At 47.1% G+C, this 23,542-nt stretch overlaps 9 protein-coding genes across 9 annotated transcripts; 4 read left to right on the plus strand and 5 right to left on the minus strand.

Moving 5' to 3' along the window:
* Nucleotides 1–1,698: 1,698 nt before the first annotated feature.
* Nucleotides 1,699–4,398, plus strand: N7506_003653 (uncharacterized protein; the record flags this gene model as incomplete). The annotated part of the gene is made up of 1 exon (XM_056952948.1): nt 1,699–4,398. One exon carries the CDS (start codon nt 1,699–1,701, stop codon nt 4,396–4,398), a length of 2,700 nt encoding a protein of 899 aa, XP_056814640.1.
* A 1,093-nt stretch (nt 4,399–5,491) lies between these two features.
* Nucleotides 5,492–5,731, minus strand: N7506_003654 (uncharacterized protein; the record flags this gene model as incomplete). The annotated part of the gene is made up of 1 exon (XM_056952949.1): nt 5,492–5,731. The coding sequence occupies one exon, from the start codon at nt 5,729–5,731 to the stop codon at nt 5,492–5,494; it is 240 nt and encodes a 79-aa protein (XP_056814641.1).
* Nucleotides 5,732–7,129: 1,398 nt separating this feature from the next.
* N7506_003655 (TDT family transporter) lies at nt 7,130–8,565 on the minus strand (the record flags this gene model as incomplete). Its single annotated transcript, XM_056952950.1, has 3 exons — nt 7,130–7,294; nt 7,350–8,414; nt 8,551–8,565. 3 exons carry the CDS (start codon nt 8,563–8,565, stop codon nt 7,130–7,132), a joined length of 1,245 nt encoding a protein of 414 aa, XP_056814642.1.
* Nucleotides 8,566–9,814: 1,249 nt separating this feature from the next.
* Nucleotides 9,815–10,273, minus strand: N7506_003656 (uncharacterized protein; the record flags this gene model as incomplete). Its single annotated transcript, XM_056952951.1, has 1 exon — nt 9,815–10,273. One exon carries the CDS (start codon nt 10,271–10,273, stop codon nt 9,815–9,817), a length of 459 nt encoding a protein of 152 aa, XP_056814643.1.
* Nucleotides 10,274–11,239: 966 nt separating this feature from the next.
* On the plus strand, nt 11,240–12,325 carry N7506_003657 (asparaginase; the record flags this gene model as incomplete). Its single annotated transcript, XM_056952952.1, has 1 exon — nt 11,240–12,325. One exon carries the CDS (start codon nt 11,240–11,242, stop codon nt 12,323–12,325), a length of 1,086 nt encoding a protein of 361 aa, XP_056814644.1.
* Nucleotides 12,326–12,534: 209 nt separating this feature from the next.
* Nucleotides 12,535–13,528, minus strand: N7506_003658 (uncharacterized protein; the record flags this gene model as incomplete). Its single annotated transcript, XM_056952953.1, has 2 exons — nt 12,535–13,302; nt 13,388–13,528. The coding sequence occupies 2 exons, from the start codon at nt 13,526–13,528 to the stop codon at nt 12,535–12,537; spliced, it is 909 nt and encodes a 302-aa protein (XP_056814645.1).
* A 2,823-nt stretch (nt 13,529–16,351) lies between these two features.
* On the plus strand, nt 16,352–17,795 carry N7506_003659 (uncharacterized protein; the record flags this gene model as incomplete). Its single annotated transcript, XM_056952954.1, has 4 exons — nt 16,352–16,366; nt 16,419–17,549; nt 17,618–17,744; nt 17,773–17,795. The coding sequence occupies 4 exons, from the start codon at nt 16,352–16,354 to the stop codon at nt 17,793–17,795; spliced, it is 1,296 nt and encodes a 431-aa protein (XP_056814646.1).
* Nucleotides 17,796–18,939: 1,144 nt separating this feature from the next.
* On the minus strand, nt 18,940–20,545 carry N7506_003660 (aldehyde dehydrogenase; the record flags this gene model as incomplete). Its single annotated transcript, XM_056952955.1, has 4 exons — nt 18,940–19,081; nt 19,133–19,575; nt 19,627–20,020; nt 20,070–20,545. 4 exons carry the CDS (start codon nt 20,543–20,545, stop codon nt 18,940–18,942), a joined length of 1,455 nt encoding a protein of 484 aa, XP_056814647.1.
* Nucleotides 20,546–21,269: 724 nt separating this feature from the next.
* Nucleotides 21,270–22,490, plus strand: N7506_003661 (NAD(P)-dependent alcohol dehydrogenase; the record flags this gene model as incomplete). The annotated part of the gene is made up of 3 exons (XM_056952956.1): nt 21,270–21,462; nt 21,516–22,288; nt 22,344–22,490. 3 exons carry the CDS (start codon nt 21,270–21,272, stop codon nt 22,488–22,490), a joined length of 1,113 nt encoding a protein of 370 aa, XP_056814648.1.
* Between the last annotated feature and the right edge of the window lie 1,052 nt (nt 22,491–23,542).

The raw sequence follows: 23,542 nt of genomic DNA on the forward strand, positions 1-23,542 counted from the left end.
AAGTTTGGATGTTTAGGATTCCTTGTCTCTTTGTCCTGCACCGACGCATCATTTCGCAAGGCATTTGGTTCTGCGTCAATGGGCGGTGTAATGATACTAACACAGATTAGTTTCTCATCTCGTTCGAAAGAGGACGCTCTAGAGCGCGAATTTTGTTCTGGATCTAGAGTTTCCAAGGGGGGGGCTTGATGCGGGTCGTCCCTTATCGCCATTGAGCGGGTTGCTCTGAGCTCGCAGAAGCTCAAGTTCGCGATTACTGTCAATCAATTCACTAAGCATCAGTCTTTACATAGAATAAATAGATTATTATTAAGATAGAGAATATATTATTCTACTTATTCTAATTACTAGCTTCTAGAAACGAATTAACTAATTTCTTCAAGTTCCAGGCTTTTATATAAAGGATTACTCCATTGACACCCTTATGGATAGTATGACACCTCTTCGGCTAATTTGACACCCTGATGCCTGATTTTGCCTGGATTCTCATTTTCATTGTTACTAGTTTTTTCAGCGTTGCCTGGGCTTACTGTAAATGTAGTCTATATCTCTATTTTTACCGGCCCGGGCCCGCTGAGGGTCGATGATTTCTAGATTGACATCAAACAGGGTCCAAGCTTTGCGGGCAGGTTGTGTAGGGTAGTAAACCCTTCGCTCGTTCATCGGTTCAGAGCACGATAGTACCTAGATAGGTCTTGATCAGAGAACGGTTTCCAGGCCTATACTCAAGGGATAGGACTTTGAGTTGCCAGGAATCACTGATCATACACGTAAAAGACCAGGATCGATTGCAGGAATATAAAAATTGAATCTGGAGAATATCGACCCCTTTTGATGTCGCCAATCTATTTTACTTCTGCGCTTTATCAGAGTCATAATCTCAACCCCGAGGGTGGAATGTGAATAACTGCTGATGGATTCATCTTCTCGGGCAGCATCGGGAAACTAACTTCTATCCAAACGAAGGTTTTACAATGCCAAGCCCGTCCAGCCGCCGATGAATTTCCGAAAAGCGACGAAGAACCGATCAGCTTCGTGAAAATATCAAGAATACAAGTAGCCCTAGAATATTGGAAACTGCAGCGGTCAGTAAGTTCAATCGGACGCTCTATATCTACATCTCATCAACGGAGTTTGAATCTCGCATCAACGCTTGTCATCTCTGGTTATTGCAAAGTCATGGGTTCGATTAGAGTGCACAGTCCCTGGGTGATGGTTTTCGTGGGAACCGAGAAGTGGATACATAGTTGCTCCACAGGACCCAGGGGTACATATTGTGGCGTTGGTTATGATATCACCGCTTGAGAATCCAATCAGATCCACAAGTGCCTATTCTTCGATAACCACAAAATATCGTACGGAATGGCATACGAAACATTGATCGGTAATGAAAAATCTGAGCCCCGCCTTACTCGTACTCATGGGGAGACAAGCACTTACCGATCGCGCCACCCGGTGGAGCTCTCTAAGCGATGGACCCTCCGGACCCCCAATTACCAATTGACACTCAAGATACGGTCACTCATTGCGTGCCAAGCAGTGGGTCATTAGGCCGTGCGATTTATCACTGAAAGTCGGAGATTATCTAGTGTACAAACCGTTCGTATTTGCTTTTCCGACATTACATACGCCGTATCCCACTTTGTTGCTCTTTTTACTCGCAGTTTTCATCCCATTTTCCGACGATAGACCAGGCCGATGGATGGAAACGAATCATTCGCTCTTCAAGAGAAGAGAGGAGAGCGATCGAGCTCCGGCGGCACGTACGTGGGCGAACCCAGTGTCGAGTCTCACGACTACCCAAGAGTCGACACGAGCGTGAACTATGAAGCTGAGCATCCCTCCATAAGCACGGCCTCCTCGCGCCGCGGGCAAGCTATGCAGCTGGAGGACGACCTCCAGCTCATGGAGGCAGAGCGGATGGTATCACGATCTACCGAAGCACGGAGTCAGCATGGCCGGGGCTCGATGAGCCGAACGCGATCGCATCCTGATCAGCGCGTCGATGAGTTCGACCAGGCAACCAACCCACTCCACGAAAAGACCGCCGCCTATCAGCCTCCTGAGAGTCCGACTACCAAACTCTCTGCGTTTGCGAAGAAAGTCCATAATTCCAGTTTCATTGTTCGGTATTTGACCTATATCGTGCCCGTGGTGCTGCTCCTTCTGATCCCGTTGCTTATCGGCGCCCTGAAATATACCGACACCAGTGTCGGCGGCGTACAATTGATGTGGTTTTCAATCTGGCTGGAAATCGTCTGGTTGACTCTGTGGGCAGCCCGTGTCGTTGGGAAATGTCTACCGCCGGCTGTGAGCTTAATCTCCAGCATATTCACCAACAATGCAAAGAAGTGGCGCGATATGGCCAAACAGCTGGAATTTCACTTCGTCCTTTTCTTCTGGTGGCTTGCTGTAGAGATTTCCTTTCTACCCACAATGAAGAATCATCACGTTGATGGTGACAAGCGCACGCGGGGCTGGGAGGGAACGCTCAATAAGCTTATCATCGTCGGTCTGGTTTGGACAATTCTCAATGTCATCGAAAAAATCATCATTCAGCTTATCGCTATGTCCTTTCACCAACGCACCTACGACGACCGCATCCAGCTCAACAAGTTCCAAATCGGCAGTTTGACCAAGCTATATCAATTTTCCCGGACACATATCTCAGAAGATGACGAGGTATTCCAACAGAACCCCGAGCTTGGGACGTCGCAGAATACGAAAAACCCTCTACAATATGCCTCCAAAGCAGGTCGCGTTGCCCAACGCGCTGTGAAAAATGTTGGTAATAAGGTGGGGGATGTAGCTGGGGGTGTGCTTGCGGATTTCACTGGCCGGCAGTCGAAGAATAGCAATGATCCATATCAGGTCGTTCTCACCTTGCTACATACCACCTCAGGTTGCCAGGTCCTCGCTCGTCGGCTCTATCGTACATTCGCGCGTGATGGCTGTGACACGGTTTTCTCAGGGGACCTGAAGGAGGCGTTTGATGATAACGAGGAAGCAGATGCTGCATTTTCTATGTTTGACCGGGATATGAATGGGGACATATCTATGGAAGAGCTTGAAAGTGTCTGTGTGGATATCGGCCGTGAGCGTAAATCTATTACTGCATCACTAAAGGATCTTGGCTCTGTTATGTCAAAACTGGATCAAGTTTTCATGTTTTTTGTGCTTATTATTATTGTCATTGTCTTCCTTACGCTGATCTCAACATCTGCAGCAGGAGTATTAACCTCTGCTGGCTCTACTATCCTCGCTCTATCATGGATGTTCTCTACAACTGCTACCGAGTTTTTGCAGTCTATCATTTTCGTCTTCGTTAAACATCCATTTGACGTCGGTGATCGAGTTACTATCTACGGAAATGCTGGAGCATCAGGCCGTGGTGACGACTATTTCGTTAAGGAGATCGCGCTCCTATATACCGAGTTCAAAAAGATGGAGGGCCATGTTGTCCAAGCACCAAATAGTGTGCTCAACAATCTTTTTATCCTCAACCAGCGCCGCACAGGTGCTCTCGCCGAGGCTCTACCGATTGTTATTAAATACGGCACAACTATTGACCAGATGGAGCAACTCCGACACCGTCTCGTAGAGTTCGTGCGCAGTGAGAAGCGCGATTTCCAGAGCATGATCCTCCACGAGCTTCGCGAGGTCACAGAAAACTTATCATTGACCCTCAACATCATCTTCTTCTACAAATCCAACTGGCAGAACGAGGGCCTGCGTTTGCAACGCCGCAACAAGTTCCTCTGCATGGTCATGATCGCGCTCCAAGAAGTCGGCATCGAGGGCCCTCGCATGAACCTCCAGGGCTACAACGTCAACACGCCATTCCATGTCGCTTATGGTGGCCCGCCCGCGAATCCACCACCGAACTACGAACACCACTCGCCTGACGAAGGAGCCGCAGTCGGAGCCGAACCCGAGCAAGTCCCCATCGGTAAAACCTCCCACACAATTCCCGAGAACACCGGCTCCAGCAGCGGCGTCCAGCATCGCCATTCCATCCTCCGCAGAGGCACTGAACGGTCCCGCGGCGAATCCACGCACAACCATAAACATGTAGACTTCTCGCTTGGCATGTCGGATCTCTCCTCCAACGACATACTGGGTGACGTTTTCGAGAACAGGGGTAACGCCCCACACAGGGACGAGATTGTACGCTCCGCAAACCAGCACGCGGAGGAGCGCCGAATGCAGGAAATCGCCGATGAAGAAAGGATTGCTTCGCAACATGAACGAAACTTTACCGATCGGCATAGTCTCCGCAGTAGACACAATGAGGCGTCTTCCGACAGACACTCTTCCCCCGGGCATAGACATTGGGGGAGCGTCAGTCGGGGGCATGGTGATCTAGAGTCTGGCTCTGGCCATGGTGTACAGGAGTGAGTTGAAGCTGCTGTGCATGTATTTTGCTTCTTGTATCTAACTACTTGTTGAAATATGTCATAAGCACTTTGCAAACACACTTCAAATAATGCGTTCACGCTGCTGTAGTTGTCGAGCAATGTAGTAAATGAGTGTTAATCGTACACATCTAATGCCACTTCATCTATACCCCAGGCCAACTCGAACCGCTCCAACTATACTCAACATCCGTTCCATTCTGTCGCATAGCAGTGTCTTTAACGTAGCCAATATCAAGGGAAACTGTTGAGTGGTCAGGTGACCCGGTGGACAGGGCAAAGCTAGATCGCTCTCCTCCTCGCTCTCTCTCTTCCTTCTTTTCCCCGTCCTCTTTTTGTCTAGCGATAAATCAACTACTGCTACGCATACGCTCTATCGTAGATTGCTTGATCGGTATCATGTACTCAGGATTGAAATTACAGATAAGTAACAAATAACTGTGCAAACAGTTAATTTACTGTGTGTTTTTCCAAAAAGCAAAACAAAAAACATACAACAGTGAGGATTCGCTGGTGGTCACCCACCCAACTACTAACTCACCGGCGTGTGGCTTAAGTACGGCTGAGCGGACGGGAAGCCCTGTTCTCCACACCCTGTGGTCGTATGTATTTGCAGTGTGCAACTTTTGACCTAGGACCCACTTGACAGTCAGACTGAATAGCAAAGGATCAAGCCAGAAGACTAACTATTTGAACTGAGTATGAGATCGATTCTCGATTGTCAAGTTTTCCTTTTGAGACTTCAAGGTTCCAGTCCAAAACGTTATCAAAGCACTGTTAATTTGGTGCATTAGGTGTATTTGGTCTGATATTAGGCAAATGCAAAAACAACCTTGGAAGTATCTCTAGTTTGGAAGTCTCAACTGCTTCCGGCATATTATTAAGAAAAACTTGATTTGATCTTGGTGTATATACATAAAGCTCTTGAGGGCTTCGAAAACCAACTCCCGTCTGATATTATTGATCAGAGTGCCTGATGTCGATCAAACGGACTGTTTGAGACCAAGTTTGGACAGAATTTCAAAGTTGGTGATGTACATATCATCGCCAAGACCAATTAATCGGTAATGTGGCGCTTATTTCTGGCCTTTGCAAGCAGCGTTGTCAGCGGCACACTGAGCCTGGTTGGCATCGGGGCCACTGCGGCAGGTGTCGAAGGCATCGGAACAGCATTGAGCGTGGTCGGCGGCACACTGAGCATGGTTGGCATCGGCACCGACACGGCAAGAGTTGAAGTCCTTCTGGCACTGGGAGTTGGTGGTGGCCAGGGAAACGGTGGCGAGAGCCAGAGTGAAGAGGGCGGAGAGGCGGACCATTGTGAGGTTTGTGGGAGTTTGTTTGAAGAAAGTTGTTTGAGCTTGAGTGGTTTTGAGGCTTGGTGGTCTCTTTCCAGATGATTTCAAGTCCTTTTTATATCCTCAGCCTTTAGCACCAACAATATGATTATTCTGGCGGTAAGTCCAGGGGTCACCCAACTGGGAGAAAGATCGTCTGAATCAATGTTTCTCGACACACCAAAAACAGGTCACTGAGGGTTGCACACATATAATGCGGTGTTTTATTCTACGCATGGACGGTGGGAAGAGATCGACTGAAACACTGTCAATTGCAGAACTGTCCCAACGTCTGGAAGCAGCAAAGACGGGGCGGGCGTCTATGTACCATGTGGGTCCTCTTTAAGCATAGAATGCAACCGAGTCAAGTAATTCTCCAAACTGGTATTGAAACTGAGATGGAAAGAGAAAATAATGTTCCATCATACCCCGGATTAAAGATGCGCGGAAATTAACCTACAATGAATAAGATTTCTTCAGAAAGGCGTGATCCCGAAAGCTTCAACACCCCAAGTGTGAGTGGAGTCAGTTAGTTCTCCACTTCAAGTCGTTCCAATCCACCTTGACTATTGATGATCGTCGTATTCCGAAGTCACAAGTAAGACATTTTGGGGACGCATATCCAAAAAGGTGTGTTATTAATAGCTTCGCGTAGTCTATGAGAGTATTATTCATTTTACTTCATGTTAGTGCACCACACCTGATTCTAAGGTTATCTAATCACGCTACACATGCGAATAACGACCCCATGTATATGCTCCTTGGGTAATTTCATTAAGTACAGCCTTCTTTTGCTGGATCAAAAATAGACGTTCTTGTGTTATAATGTCCCAATGCTCTCGAGATCATAGTATAAAGACAGCAAATGACCGAAGTGAACCTGCATGTAGTGGTGCCCGCCTGTCCTATGTACGAGTAATTGTGCAATTCGATCAGTCCTACATAAATAAACATTGTCTAGAGTGGGTCAATGACCCATTATTCGGGCGTCAGCCGACGCCAGTTGAGGGGGCGCAGCTCCATCAATAACACATAATACTCAAGCTAATGATACGGAGCGTAGAAATGGGCTCGTGAGCAGACAACCCAAATTCAGAAGAAAGCTTTTCGGTTCTATATATCTCCAGTATTGTAAGACAAATATGAGAGAGTTGATCTATCGCTCGGCTCAGCACATGGGTTTTCTTGCTGCCTGGATTGTATGTATGAAGAGATGCCGGGTCTCTAGGAGACAGACAGTGTAGTGTTCCATTCTAAAGCGCCTTCCATGTATGTAAATTCTATGACATTAATTGGCCGAAATGTGTTTCATTGGCTCAAAGAGCAGTGGGTGGAGAGGGCCTCTAGCTATGTTGTCACTTGAACCTGAACTTTGAAATTCTATAAGGCGCCTTCTGGAACGCGGGTGCATTTTCCACGTCGCTGCGCTTCCCCTTTCTCCCATTCCTTAAGACATGGTGCCACAAACATCTTCCTTCGCCAGGTTTGGGCAAATGTACCAACGCTGACAACAATCCAAAGTAAAACGACAACCACCGAGAAAATCTGGAAGACTTGAATCAGAAAGAATAATAAAAACTTCCAGTTTGTGAAAACTCACCGTCCCTAGAACCTTGAAAAATAACGAAGGGAGTTCTTTCGCAATCGTGGTTGTCGCAACTGTGAATACCCCAAGCGGGAAGGTAAATCCCCACCAACCCATGTTAAATGGGAATTTTGATCGAGTGATAGAAGCCAATGCGAAGAAAAGCCACACTAGTCCAAATCCCCACATTATAAGCCCGATGATAAAGCCCATAACATAAAGTACAGAGCCAGCTGAGACTTCTGTAGACAAACTGTCTGTCTTGGGAAAGACTCTCATCGCCTCCTTCCCTAATTGCATGATACCAAAAGATCCTTGGCCCAATGGACCTAATGGGAGGAAGACGGACACAATGACTTCCTTGGGCGGAATCTTGTGTATTGTCAAGCGGTGAAAGTACATGACCATCACCATCATTGCCAACGGCACTCCAGTTCCCCAGAGGACATAGCTGGCAATGATAGTCCAAAGTGCATGCTGTTCGTTTTCCAAGACCGATGCGACGATTCCACCTGAGGCAGCAGCGACAATAGTAGAAACGACAGGCAATAACCATGCTGCGGTCATACCAGAAAGCTCGTTGGAATGCCGTGACATGCTAGCAGAAAGCGTCAGCAAATCAAGGGACCTTAGCACAGATTGAGCCGGTGTTTCATACATAGCAAATGGCAAGTACATATTGTTCGCAAGGGAGATGACAGCGTCGATCCACCACAGGGTCCATGCCAAAGTAGCAGCCCAATTTCCCCACGCAGGCACACAGACGAAGCAGATCATATTTATTATGGTTGCAAGTCCCATCGGATATGTACCTGTTGAACTGTTGTCAGCCGCGTCGAATGTTACTTGTAAGGAATGGAAGCACAGACCTAGGAACAGTGATTGCGTGGGGTGGTTCAGCATTGCTGTCCAGAGACCCCGAAATAGCGTGTATCGAGCCAGGGAGATGAGGCTGAACAGGACAAAAAGAAACACATTGAAGGCGAAGACAACCACAGAGATCCAGTATAGCCAAATGCCATTGTAAGGGAGGTTATGGATAAGAATGGAAACGATACCCGTTCCCATTGTAGCGCTGAACTAGAAAGAGGTGAGTAGGTGAAATCGACATGCAACATTGCTCTTACCCATCTGTTCAATAATGGTTAGCAATAATCACATCAAATTGACTGATGAGCATACGATGGAGTGAAGTTGACTATAACATATCTCAGACCCTTCTGGTTTTCATTATGGATCATCATCTCCAAATCATGGTTGGATTGCTCTTCGCTGCCATGATCAGAGCAACGATGACCAATTGTTTGGGAGCTCATACAAACAGAAAATGGTAGCATGAGGATCAAGATCTATTTTGCATGGAACAGTAATTCGAGGAATGAGTGGGCCTTATATGACATCTCTCGGCCGTGAAAACATCAACTCCGTTGGCCACTCTTGATGAGTCAAAGCCCCGGGGACCAGTCGCCGATTGGATTTTCGAAACCCGGATATTACAGTAGGATCGAAGTCCCTAGCAACACTACGTGGATTATGAAGCCCTCGAACAGACTATTCTGATATGATCTTAGATTATTTAACAAGGGTCTTTTGTTTCTTTTCTATGCCAAAGAACACCAAAAGTGGAATTAGTATGTCCAATCCACGCGTTACCGTTTCCTGCAGGCCCTCCTGGCCCTAGCACCGACTGCTGCATGAGTCCTACACAGTTGTCTGGTGACAGGAGACCACTTGGAGGCCTACGGGATTCATAAAAATCTCATGTTCATATATCGGCTGGCTAAACATAGCAATGAGTTACCGCTAATTTCAGTGAAGTCTGGTGAAACCTACAAGATTGTATCGTATTTTTAGCATTATGAAGTTTATCGCCCGCTGAATCCATTTGGGGACCAATTCACTAATTTGAACACGAATGCAAACCCTCAGCAGAGGGAGTTTTTGGCATTTCAATAAAACCCATGACGTCACAAAGACGCTCGAAAGCCAGCCGGGAGTACCGGATGAGCCGTCCCGGGCGGTGAGTGGCACGTGACTGAGCCAGGTATACCCCAGCCCAGGGTCTAGAGCCCCGGGGAGCATTGTGGTTGGCCCTGGGTCTAGGGGCACACCCGCCGGCCCCTCTCCTTCGGTACCCCGGAGACATTTCAAAGCAAAGATCAGCGTCGCGCGAACTGTGCATGTTGTTTTGTCCACCAGATCATACCTTAAGGACATAATGATTTCAACAAATTTCATATTGCTCCTTTGGTTCAGTTGCAAAAGCCTGGAGACCTCCACATGAAGGTTATCCTCTCTCTCCAGAAGCCACCCTGGGTAGGAGTAACCATTGATTCTATATTCTATCATTGAAATTTTCTTTTAAAGAGGAAGGGCACTATTCGCATTCAGGCTTAGCACCAATAGCAGCTGAAACAATCACTTTGACAATGAGATATGAAGAAATTCAAAATTGACAGATTCATTAGCACAACGATTCTCTACATGCTAATACCGAGGGGAAAATCATCTCCGGCGCCAAGATTCTCGGTCATGAGGTGACGGTACTCATACATATAATGATCAAAGGTTCCCGACTTGACGAATCCCTTCTGCTCGAGTCTAAAAATCAGGTAGCAAGCCCACGGTTGACAACTCTGTAGTGGGAGCTTCCTAGCCTCGTGAATCACGGTCGGAAGAGAGGAAGCAAGAATGGTGGCAATATACTTGTGCTCTGCGATGGTCCTGTCATCGAAACGCATGTCTTCTTCAATAAAGAATTCACGGTCGCCTGGTCCTCCGGAACAATGGAGATATGTGCATTGCATGTCGAATGGATGGACCAAGATAATCATCCAATAGTCCCAGCCATGATAGTTTGGCTTACAGATAGCAAGGTAGATTTGGAGACGATCGTAGTCTATCGGGTGAGAATGGTTGTTGGGGTGAGGGCGCGGCATGATCGCAACTATGTTGAAAGCTGGGGGCGGCTGATACCGGTCCTCGACTCCACAGGAATCAGGGTAATAAATGAGAAGTGACTTCGAAAATGTTTGTGAATACACAAGTGATCAAAATCGTGGGAGGATCCGATGATACTTATAGAACTAAAAGCAAATATCCAAATCCCAAGTCGGGAAAGACTCTTTGTTACGTAGGCAGGAATAATCTACAATCATGGGCCTCAAGGTCCGAAGGTTAGTTGTCATGCAACCGGCGCTCTGTTTGGTTCTTTTTGGTTGACTTCAGCAAATTGGTGATCCTTCAATATTTATAGAGCCACAAAGAATCTTCTAAGTAGGAAATGGAAGATGAAAGGAGTGTAATTATAGTAGTCTCAGTAAATATCTTGGCTGTAGGACGTTGAACAAAACCAGACTGTGAAAGAAAGACGTTTTCTCTTTTCAAAATAGGTGTTGAAAGAGGGTCAAATCAAACTTGCACTTGAGAAATAGTTCCCTTCAGCTGTGGCTACTTTCATTGTAACTTGATCTCCTCTCATCTCTTCTCCGTCTCCCCTCTCTCCCTCTCTTCTCTCTTCTCTCTCTCTTCCTCTCTCTCTCTCCCTCTCTCTTCTCTCCCTCTCTTCGCGCTCGCACCCATCCAGGAAATTGCCAGCTTTGTGGCACGCAATACACGTGATGAGCTCAGGCGCTTCCAATCATTTCCAGCAAATTCGATATTTTCATCTGTTGATCATGGCTTTGACCTTAAACTCTTTTCAGTCGGAAGTTGCCGACTGGGGGCGATTGGGTCCCCGAAGAGTCGGAAAAGTGGGGCTTTTTGTTCGCCTCATTGGACGAGTCCAAGCGGCTCGTTCTGGTTCACCTAATCGGGTAAGCGCCTCTTTTGCAGTATAACAAAAGTGACTTTGAGATTCCGTTTTTCTTCCCCTACTTTCACCATTGCTCTCAAAATAAGTGACAATGACAGTTACTCAAATCCCCGATGCTGTCGTTACAGATAGAGGCGGAACTGTCGAAAACCGGCACTTGGTGCACGCCGCAGTTGTCGATTCGAGTGGCAAACTGCTCTTCTCTGTCGGCGACCCGAGTCGAATGACTTTATCACGATCTGCAGCAAAACCAATACAAGCACTGGCACTTCTGGAGATTGATGGATTTGACCAGTTCAAATTCGACAATGCAGACTTGGCATTGACGTGCGCCTCACACAGCAGCGAGGAGCGGCACGTTTCCCGTGCCCGAGAGATGCTCCTCAAAGCAGGTGTCACTGAGTCTGATATGCGATGTGGTGGTCATACGGCTCTATCTGATAGTGTCAATCGTGCGTGGATTAAAAACGATTACACTCCCACTGCTGCATGCAGCAATTGCTCAGGCAAGCATGCCGGCATGTTGGCTGGAGCCAAGGCACTCGGTGCCAAAACAAAGGACTATCATCTCCCTAGCCATCCAGTTCAGATGCAGGTTCGCCGCGTCTTTGAAGAACTCTGTTATCCGGACGAAACGAATGTGCCCTGGGGGCTTGATGGCTGCAATCTTCCAGCTCCCGCGACATCCCTTCGTCTACTTGGGAAGCTATATGCGACAGTCGCCACTTCTGCAGACAATGTGGCGAAAGGCGTACTAGTTGAGGATAAATCTAGTGAGCTTCGCACTCGCTCACTGGGCCGGATCTTCCATGCTATGTCGCAATTTCCCGAGCTTGTCGCCGGCGAAGGCAGATTTTGCACAGAGCTCATGCGTGCATTTCAAGGAGAGTTGATTGGAAAGCTTGGTGCTGATGGCTGCTACGGAATCGGTATTCGGGAGTCAGAGAATACCCGGAGCTTGGGAGCGCGTGGCGCTCTTGGCATTGCGGTCAAAATTGAGGATGGAAATGTCAACATGCTGTACGCAGCGGTTATGGAGATCTTGGAGAGGCTACATATTGGAGCACCTCGGGCTCGTCGTGATCTTGACCATTTCCACCATCCCAAAATTCTCAATACGGTCGGAGTTGTTACGGGTCATGTATCTCACCAGTTCCGGTTATCCCCTTCATTCTAAATTATTGAACTGGGCTTTCGGGGGTTTTTTGGGACTATTCAATATTAGGATCATGAATATTCTGCTAGGAAGACCTGTTTGTCGTCTATATGAAGGTAGCCTGATATAACAGGGCGGTCAGATGCCTCTCGGTATTTTTGTTGGCATCAACGGACTGATTGTAGTCATTAGAGTTTAGAATATTGACAGGATTGCATGCATTAGAGTCTTCAGCTTGAAGCGTGCTCCTGCAATGCTGGACGCCGGTCTTCGGCGATATTCTTGCCCCCGGAACTTTTCGAAAAAAGCGAGCTGCTCCTATAGTCCTCCTCATTCTTTTGCATTTCCCGGTCATTCACACTAGGAGGTATCCCATGCTTAGTCACATAGCTCTCAAAATCATAATACTCCTTTCCTTTCTTGGCAAGCTCGATCAGGGCAATCGCTAGGAGTATGACAGCCGTTGTCTGACCAAAGTCCCACTCATTCTCGTGATTGGTCTCCCCCTCAAATTTGCCTTGATTTGCCTGGCGAAGAGCAATTGTCATATAGAGGTGCAAGGGGAAGTGAAGTGACGACAGCACCAGAATGATACGTCTTCTCTTAACCCCGGCAAACACACTTGCAAGAACAACAACCATGAGCCAGGAGCCGGTGAATCCGATATAGTACAGGTCCGCGGCAGGGTGTGAGCTTGATGGATCCGTGACGAGTGTCGAGTAATAGCAACGGCCAGGTTCATGATGAGGCGACCATTGATTGAGACGGATGCCAAGGAGAATGGTAAGAGCCAGATATAAAGCGACGAAAAGGTAGACAGCCCGGTAGCGACCGTTAAAATAGTTGATGCGCAGCTTGCGCCCGTGAAGCTTCATGTCTGGTTCGTCGATTTTGGCTCGGCAGTATCTCCAGCAAACGAGAGCTGCGGTATTCGATACTCCGACAAAGCTGGCAATGTCGAATACCAGATGCAAGTGGTATGTATCCATGATTGATACCTGCGAAATGGTGTTAGATAGGCCAGTGGAGCTGACAAAATGGTGAAACCATTATAGTCATCGTGTCTGTCTTTGTTCGTCGTACCTGTGCAAATGTTGTAACCAGATACGCTATTCCAAGCGTCGATTGGAAATCAGATCCAACCATTAGGATTTTTGAAACGAAGTCCAAGCGTCTGCGCTCAACCTCGCGCTCGACGGAGCCTTCTGGGTGTGTTATATCCATGTTGCCGTGTTTCGTTAAAAAGAAAACCCATAACGACAGACATAGGGACAAAAGCGCTTGACCGGCAAATCCTACAATGATCTGCTTCTGTTTAGTACAAACAAAATTTTACCCTCCTTGTCAGCGCCTACTCACCCCATTGCCCACCAGTGTGGCCATTTCCTCTCCCACCAGCTCACATTCTCCTCCCCCTTCCCTTGACTGCAGATTCATCTTGCTGTGTCGTAATGCACAAGTGTTCTTTGGCACCTGAGAAAAGCAGAGTTTAAGAGATAGTGGATTTTGCCCAGTCTCTTTATGCCCATAGATCCCGTGTCTATCTCAAAAAGATCAGCTTTACAGCCTCGAGAAATGGGGCCAAGGGCTCTTGGAATAGACAAGGCTAAATGGTTGGCAGATTGAGGGCGGCCCTATCAGTAACTCTATACATGGGGCTGTACACCGTACAAACGCAGATCTTGACGCGATTGTCCTAGACATTTACGCGCTGACTGGTGCTACATCTGCCTTTCCTAAATAGGATTAGATTCATATGCCGGGGGTGCTGTGTGTGGCGCAAATGGAGGAACCTCATTCGTCGGTCGGTTTGGCCCCCATGAAGATCGGCACTAGGCACTTGTGCTTGTCTGTTTCCTTATTTTGGGTGGGCTTTAGCGTCCGAAATGTTTATTTGAATTGGTTTCACGGATTGAGATAATCTTCCAAGGTTGACTGCAGTCAAATAATTGATCCATTCGGGCTTTTGCGCATCATATATAATGCCAGCTACATTTCCTGGCCCCTACGAATAGCTTAGCAACTCGTTATGAGATTTGTCAGCGTCAAAGAAACACTCAGGGTTAGCAGCGCAGGCCAACGAGTCATATACATGAGTATGCGCTTGATATGCAAGCCGGCAGCAGTCTGATTGGGGCCACGCCAATACGTCGGAGACGTTCGTTTCTAGTGATTTTGGACATCTCAGCCTTGACATCCGCCACGCCGTAATATGACGTGTACTGCATTTTTAGTTTAGCATGACAGTAGCAGTCCCAGGCCTATAATTGGTTTCTGGCACCTGTCAAATGTCGTATTCTCAGATAGGATCATGGAAGCTCTATTCAAAGTTGACGGCTTCACCTAGGTATCATTGTCCAATACCAGGGTGTAATCCGTGTCTTGCGCCATGACCACACGGGCTGTGGACTTACTGTTTTTGTTTCTCGGGTAATCTTTAGCTTACATGGTTGACGGGCTTCATTTTCTGAATACCAGACTCGGTTCTTATGCCAGGGCGCAGAAATGGGTCTGGGGTTCAGCCCCGCATGTGTAAACAACTTTGTTTTTCCCTTTCTCCATCCAACTCTTGGACAGTCCATCACGCTACAGTCTCATCGCACATCATTCGTCTTCGGATTGGGGCAATGAGAAAAAAAAAACATTGTCTGTTCCCGAGGTCTACTCCGTATGGGTATAACGAATTCCTATCTACTCCGTATAAAGCTTGCCAAGGCGTGGAAAGCTTAAACCCGGGCTGTATGCTTGAAGAGGTGGGGTGTTGGGCTTTCTAGTTGTGGCTTGGGCCCCCGACAAGAAAAGGGGGCCAGTCTCACCCGACTTGCTCATCAATGCACCCCGAGATCTCAGGTGTACTGTCTAACATTGGAACTCAAGACCAAATTTGTTTTTGTGCCTTGTGTACGAAAGCATACGAAGCGCCTTAGTCTCTTTTAGAAACAATACATCTACTCCTGATGTCAACATTGGAACCTTCGAATAGCAATAGAATTTGATGCCTGGGTCTGTGTTTGGACTTTCCAAGGTTGGCAGGTTCAATCCATGGATATATATACCTATCGGAGTGTAGAGTACTAAAATCAGTCGTTCGTGCCCAGGTGGAAGAAATCACTTGGGAACAACGTTGGAACGCGGTGGGTGAAGTATGACATCATTCTAATGAATGTGTCGCGAAAGCGTATCGCTTCTGATCGTGCAACCCTAACCTAGAGCCTGGAAGGAGACGCGATATTCGGTTTCTTTGTTCAGTATACACCAGCAATCTTGGAATTAAGTAAGATTGTTTGTCCATTCCGACTACATACGACCACAGGGTGTGGAAAACAGGGCTTCCCGTCCGCTCAGCCGTACTTAAGCCACACGCCGGTGAGTTAGTAGTTGGGTGGGTGACCACCAGCGAATCCTCACTGTTGTATGTTTTTGCCTTTTTTTTTGGAAAAACATTGCTGTAAAATAAGTGTGCAAACAGTTATTTTTGAGTAGTAATTTCTATCCTAAGTACAAGTAGCGGGTGTGACCTTGATCTGCCCAGGTGAGGAGGGAGAAAGAAAGAACACTCTCGATCAACGCACGCTATCTGCCTGTGGATGTAGCTTCAGAGAGTTTCTCCCTCTCCCCCCTCCCTCTCTCCTCTCTCTTCTCTTCTCTCTCTCCCTCTCCCACTCTTCTCTTCTGTCTCCCAATACACTATGTTATCATACGTTTCTGCTCTCGATCCTTGCTCAACAAAACGATTGGAGCGTAGGGGTACAACCCCACCATCGCCCCTGTTCAGATGGCCTCGCTGGATTCGCTCCGTGATTCATAGTACTTTACGACGCGAGGGGAATTGCTAAACATGGGATCAACAAAGCCACGGCGCCTACTCAACCAATCAAGTTCCAGTGCCATCGATAGAACAGCTACTAATGATAGTCAGTGCCACGTCTCGAAAATTGACAAAAAATGTGCCTAATACCAAGCCGTTCCCATCAAATTCTTCTCAAAACCCGTTTAAAGTAACCCAAATCTTTTTCATTTGACCTAATAATGTCAGATACACAGAAAATGCCGACGTATCGTGTAGGAAGACCCTGGTTTCCCTTGATCCAAATGGCAAACTTACAGCGAGTAGGATGCAGTGGAAAAATTGAATTCCACTCAGTCGGGATTCAAGGTGCTGGAGGAAAGAAGGCGTCTCGGTCAAAGTCTAGACAGCGGAGTCGTGGAACAGATGAGGCAGTGGATATGTCGCATCGGTTACGATTTGAGTAGATTCCTGAATCTTCCTTTTGTCTGTTGTTTTGGACTAATCGACATTGTCTCACAGATCAGCGATTTGAATCGTCTCAATGTAGTTCATGTTGCGGGGACGAAGGGAAAAGGCACGACGTGTGCCTTTGTCAATTCCATCCTTCAGAGCTATCAACATTCGGTCGGGGTTCCCCGCAAGATTGGGCTCTATACTTCCCCTCATCTGGTGATGGTCAGGGAGAGAATTCGAATTAACTCGCTTCCGATTTCAGAGGAACATTTTACCACGTACTTTTTCGAAGTTTGGGATGCTCTCGAATCGAGTGCTGTTAAGGAAGGTATAGATCCCGCTCACAAGCCCACCTACTTCCGCTTCCTCACCCTCATGGCATTTCATGTTTTTATGAGAGAAGGTGTCGATGCGGCTGTCTTTGAGGTTGGGGTTGGAGGAGAGGTAGACTCAACGAATGTAATTCCACAGCCATCGGTGACTGGTATCACGACCCTTGGAATTGACCATGTGGCTACACTGGGCGATACAATCGACAAAATAGCATGGCATAAAGCAGGGATTTTCAAAACCGGCTCTCCGGCCTTTACCGTTCCTCAAATACCAAGCGCCATGGAGGTCCTCCATCAGAGAGCGAAAGAAAAAAGTGTCGATCTGCTCACTATTGCAGTACACCCTGCTCTTTTCAATATTTCTCTCAAGCCAGCGGAGGATTTCCAAAGAACAAATGCATCTCTCGCTATCAGACTTTCACATTCCTTGTTAGACAAACTTGGAGTTCAGGTCGACCTTGGTCTAGCAACGCTGCCTACACAATTCATCCAAGGTCTCGAGAACATAGTTTGGAGAGGGAGATGTGAGACCCTTACAACTGAAAAGCAAATTTGGCATCTTGATGGTGCGCATACAGAAGAGAGCCTGAAGCTAGCGGCTTCTTGGTTTGGGCACGTTTCAAAATCGCAGTCAATTTCATCAAGGTATGAATTCTCCCAGTACATCCCCGTCTTCGATGGTCTCCTCTGATATGCCGGATCAGGGAAACACCCAAGGTACTCATATTCAACCAACAGTCCACAAGAGATGCAGAAGCACTTCTTCAAACTGTGTATAGTGGGGTTTACAACAAGTGCAACTTGGATTTCCAGTATGCATTGTTCTGTACGAATGTGACCCACAAAGGCAACGCCTACAAAGTTGGTAAGATCTATACATCGCACTGTGTCAGCCCTCAAGGAGAAAGAATACTAAAGTGAGATATTGCCTGCAGACTTTGTCAATCGGAATACCAATCCAAAGGAAATCGAAAACTTGACCTTACAAAGGCGCATGGTTGAACTTTGGAACCAGCTTGATCCCAGAACGAAAACTGCAGAGTTGGCATCTATCGAAGAAGCTATCGAATATGCAAAAGGAGTTGGCTGTGAGGAGCATAAGACAGAGATCCTTGTCACTGGAAGCTTTCATCTTGTTGGGGGCGCACTTTCGGTCTTGGAAGGGGAGAGTTTCGCGCTCCAAAAAGCCACGGCCCACTAGGTGGAGGAAGTGACCTCGGGAGATGGCTTCACATTAGTACTTGGGAATTTCCAAACCAGACATATCCACAACACTATCAAAAGCAAGAATCGATAGTGTCTCTGTCGTTTTGTGTTCGTTTCTCACAAAGGTTGCGGTGAGAATGCGCGTTGAAATTCGAGGAGTTAAGCGACAATCATTCGACACGAATGATTACTCCATTCTTGATAAACGAAAGGTTAACACGCTAGCGGTGTCAGCTATGACAGTGGAGCCATCTCCGAGACCGGGCAAAACCTATCAATCCATTCTTTGTGCTTAATTAGGGCCTGGTTTAGATAAACTTTCGAGCTTTTAGTGGTCTATATTTTGTTTAGATACTAAAATAATCACATACGACCATAGGGTGTGGAGAACAGGGCTTCCCGTCCGCTCAGCCGTACTTAAGCCACACGCCGGTGAGTTAGTAGTTGGGTGGGTGACCACCAGCGAATCCTCACTGTTGTATGTTTTTGTTCTTTTAGATTACATAGGACCAAGTACGGAGCAATGAACTAAATATGCCCGTAATCAATCTTGGGTATGTGCAGACTAGCAGACAGAGTATCCTCCATAAGAGCGAAATATTCAAAGGACGTCGCCTGTTTAGCACGAAGTGTACTGTTTCTGGTAAAAATCCAACCCTAACCAACAATGGAAGGAAAATTATAGATTTCAACATATAAAACACCGGGGTATACTATAGTGAAATACAGGACCTGGTCACCTTTATAAGAATCCCCAAGATACCTTGCCCATATTATCCTAACATGAGAATTGTCAAGGGACCTTCTTGCCCAAATACTAGTATTTATAGATGTGGCTTGAATCATTAACAGAATTACTCAACCCAAGTTACAGACTTCGTCCATAAGAACTCGTCCAACATATTGGTTCCAAAACGTCCATATCCACTACTCTTCACGCCACCATGAGGAAGAGCAGCTTCGTCGTGAACAGTCATAGAGTTGATGTGAACCGCCCTGCAAAGCTGGTTAGAGCAGAAAAGAATGTACCAAGAAGAGATCACATACCCAGAGTCTATTTTCTTGGCAACGTTCAAGCCCCTAGCTAGGCTTTCGGTGTACACAGAAGCACTGAGGCCATATTCTGTATCATTGGCGAGCTTAATTGCTTCCTCGTCACTGTCAACAACGAAGAGTGATGCGGTCGGACCAAACGACTCGGTCTTGTAAATGTCCATATCTTCAGTGACATTCTCAACAACAACTGCTCCCATCCGGGTATCGGAAGTTGCTTGCATATCGAGGTCTCCGATCAAAACCTTACCACCCTTGGATATCGCATCCTGTACCAACTCTTTGTTCTTGGAAATGGCAGCTGGGTTAATAGCCACAAGCTGGGTGCTCGGACCTCCGAGAACATTATTGATTGTTGCTTTCAAAGCGTCGCGGAACTTTTCAGCGATATTCCTGTGCACAATAATTCTCTCGGTACACATGCAGACTTGGCCAGTCTGATAATTTGTTTAGCTGAGCTCTGGTGTAAAAGGAGTATCAAGACTTACGTGAATAAATGAACCCAGCGTTGCGCCCAAAGCCGCCTTCTCGATATCGGCATCACCAAGGATGACTGTGGGTGCCTTTCCACCAAGCTCTAGGATCACAGGCTTTATGTGTTGTGCCGCGATTAATGCAACTTTGCGCCCAATCATCGTGCTTCCAGTGAAACTCAATTTTCTGACGGCAGGGTGGGCGATCAAGGCTGTGGTCACCTCCGGGGCATCTGAAGGCTGAGAATAAATAACATTCAAGCAACCGTCGGGGAGGCCTGCCTGTCTAAATGCATCACCAATCGCCCAGAAGCATTTCGGAGATAATTCGGAGCCTTTGAGAATCGTGGTGTTTCCAGCTGCAAGGGGAAGCGCTACAGCGCGAGTACCCAGGATATAGGGGGCGTTCCTGTTGGCGGTTAGATTGGATCATCCTCTCTGGAGTTCCGGGCACATACCAAGGAGCAATACCTAATACAACACCATACGGCTGCTTGTAGACGAGAGCGCCCGTCCCTTCTTGGACCAAGGTAGGAGAAGTAGCTTCGATCCCTGATACCTTGCCTGCAACGTCTTTCAAAAGATTTACACCAAGCATCAAAATAAATCCTGCGAATTCGGCTTGAGAGCCGGTTTCTTCACACATGTAACCCACGAACTCATCCTTCCTGGCGAGGAAAATATCGGCCGTCTTCAATAGAATGTCCCTGCGGGTGGCAGGCTTGGTTGAAGACCACGCTGGAAAGGCGGCTTCAGCCGATTGGATGGCAAGTGTGGCATCTTCAACAACAGCTGCACTGCACTGGTGCTCAACAGAGCCTTTCCCGGGATTATTGACATCAAAGGTTTTGGAGGTTGTGACGTCTTTGTTTCCAATGATAAGTGGAACTGTTGCACCAGGCGCAACGGCCTCAGAGATGGTTGATGTGGTCATGACTGAATGATCAAGCGTCAAAAGTGATGCAAGGGAAATTTATTGAAGATAAAACAAGGCCCACTTCGATGATAAGCTCCTTTCCGGGGCTCGCATGTGCAATTTATAGTTAGATCGCACATCTCGGAAAGAGCTGGCTGGTTATCTCTACCGCACAACTTGCCGAAAATTTTGACTTACTGTTGAATCGGGATCATCAATGGCTGTGCGGGGAGAAAGTTATCCAATAATGGTCACCCCACTCCCTCAACCCCAAATTTGAAGTTGGCCCCACCTACCCAAGGTGATGGGCCATCCATCCAGGGTTATGTCGTTGCGTTCGAGCGGAAACACATCATTTTCCAATGTTGGAGGGATCCGGGGTTAAGCGGGGCCCAAGCGCGGAGGCGGGGATCGGAGTTTTCGGATCGGAACCCTAAAAAGTGTGGAACGGCTTGAGATCACGGCAATTTTCAACTTCAACATCGGGACTTTTAAAGTTGTTGTTCGGGTTCAATCAGGCCCCGGTGTGAAGTTCGAGGATACGGAGTCAGGGGATGCAACCTGACCAACCCACATGGTAGGTAATGATGAGGAAATCGGGAATGTGTTTTTCAAGGGAGTCGGATCCATGGATGCTATCGGATATAAATATTCAGATGATTCCGACGACTGCACCAAAGACAATACCTACGTTCGAATCATTTTTACTCTCTAGTTATCATCATCATCCCAATTTTCCAACATGTCCATCACAACACAAGCTCTTGTCTCGAGACAAGTCAACTCATCGGTGGAGTTGGAGAACATTGTTCTTGACTCGTTACGCCCAGATGAAGTTTTGGTCGAGATACATGCCACAGGAGTCTGCCACACCGATTTCGCATGCATGAATGGAACTCTGCCCGCAGTGTTTCCCAGCGTGTTTGGACACGAAGGTAAATACCTTTCACCTCAAATTCCCAGGATTTGTCCGCTGACTGTAAGAAAGGCGGCGGCGTGATTTTGGATGTGGGAAGAAACATCAAGCACCTGCAGAAACAAGACAGAGTCCTACTCAGCTTCGACTCCTGCGGCTCGTGTGTACAATGCGATTCCAAACACCCGGCCTACTGCCAAGAATGGGCTCAACGCAACTTTGGACAGAAAAGAATGGATGGAAGTCTTTCACTGGCTACCCCCGATGGAACCAAGATACATGGAAACTTCTTTGGCCAGAGCTCATTTGCCCGCCATACCATTGTCAGTGGTAATTCTGTTGTCAAGGTTCCATCCGACACGCCTCTTGGTGTCTTTTCTCCACTTGGCTGCGGTGTCCAGACAGGTGCAGGAGCTATATTGAACACTCTAGATGTGCAAGCTGGCAAGACCGTTGCCATCTTTGGTGTTGGCTCAGTGGGCATGAGCGCAGTCATGGCGGCGAAAATGAGGGGGGCCAGCGTGATTATCGCAGTCGACCTACAAACTCAAAGATTGGAGTTGGCCAAAGAGCTGGGAGCTACCCATACAGTTATTGGCTCAGATGAAGATGTTGTCGCACAGATCCAGAAGATCTCTGGATCGAATGGCGTTGACTACTCTGTTGACTGTGCTGGTATCCCCAGTGTTGTCGAGAAGGCTTTGGATTGTCTTGGAACTCGAGGAAAGGCTGCAACTGTAGGCGCTCCGGCACCTGGAAAGCGCGCAGGAGTTGATGTCTTTGCTCATTTGGTCATGGGGCGCCAATACATTGGATGTTGTGAAGGCGACAGCGATCCCCAAACAGTATGCTTAATGTGCCCTCTCCTCCAGCCTGATCAGAACTAACTCTATTATCTAGATGCTGCCTTATCTGATCGAGCAGCATAGCAAGGGTGAATTTCCCCTTGACAAGATCGTGTCATTCTACAAAGTGGAAGATTATGAGACTGCTTTCAAGGATATCAAAGTTGGCAAAGCTCTCAAGGCTGTCCTGCTCTGGAACTAGGGAAGGAACTTCAGTGTTGGAATCGAAAGTAATTGAGCTAGTTAGCTATAATTCAAATGCAATAATATTTCCTTTTCTCAGCATCAAAAATTTCGTCGAGCCCTGCGCTATTATTGCTAGTCCCCTGATCGTCATGGCCAACCGAGAAACATTTTGTGGATCAAAGATACCACTAACTATGTCTCTGAGCAGCTGTCTCTTCTAATTTGCTTAGTCCTTACTGTTGACATGGATAATCTAATTAGTCTTGTCGCTACTTATTAGCTGGCATCTCATGTTTTTTCTCACTTTGTATACTCCATACCAAATTTGAATTTATCACATGGTGTTTTGGTATCAACTGGCGTAAAAGCTTCATTTAGCCTTTCGTTCGGGATGAGTCTCGGCTCATTTTAGATTGAAGCCCTGCTATGTTCACTTGATAGTAGAATTATCTCTTACTTTTTTTTGTCGGATTTGAGACATGTGATTTTCGAGTGCTGTCTGCTGTGATGGGGCTCAGAGGCAAAATGCGGGGAGGCGTCATGGATCTACCGGTCGAGCTGATTTCTTTTTCCCCCTCGTACGGAAGCAGATTCGGCAGATTGAATATTTGACATGCTTTGTGCTAATTGGATAGAGATATCTCGAACGCCTCCGGTGATCTGACATCACCATGTGACTTCGGGGGTGCTGTCTGCCGCGATCGGGTTCCGGGGGAAAATGCGGAGTAGATCTGTGGGGGTGACCTCACAATCAGCCCCAAATTTATTGGCTCGTCACACTAAGCTTATCAGTGGTACGACATCACTTTCCCCCACAGTCTCACTGCCCAAACTCTATTCTACACCAATGGCACTCTTGCTATATCGCAAGTGTGTCTCGCCACGCAACATCACAAAGCTTCATTTGTTCCACATCAATGTACTAAATTTGTCCACAGTGCTGATATCAATATAGGTCAATAATGTGAGGTGCTAAGTCAAGTTATTTATCGAGTTTTTATCGGTGCTGGGACCTGATTTTATTGAAAAACAAGCATCGATTACGAAAATTTCATTCAACTGGATTAA

This window comes from Penicillium brevicompactum (assembly GCF_028827555.1).
Source record: "Penicillium brevicompactum strain IBT 35665 chromosome Unknown utg000002l_segment0_segment0, whole genome shotgun sequence".
Taxonomy (NCBI): domain Eukaryota; kingdom Fungi; phylum Ascomycota; class Eurotiomycetes; order Eurotiales; family Aspergillaceae; genus Penicillium; species Penicillium brevicompactum.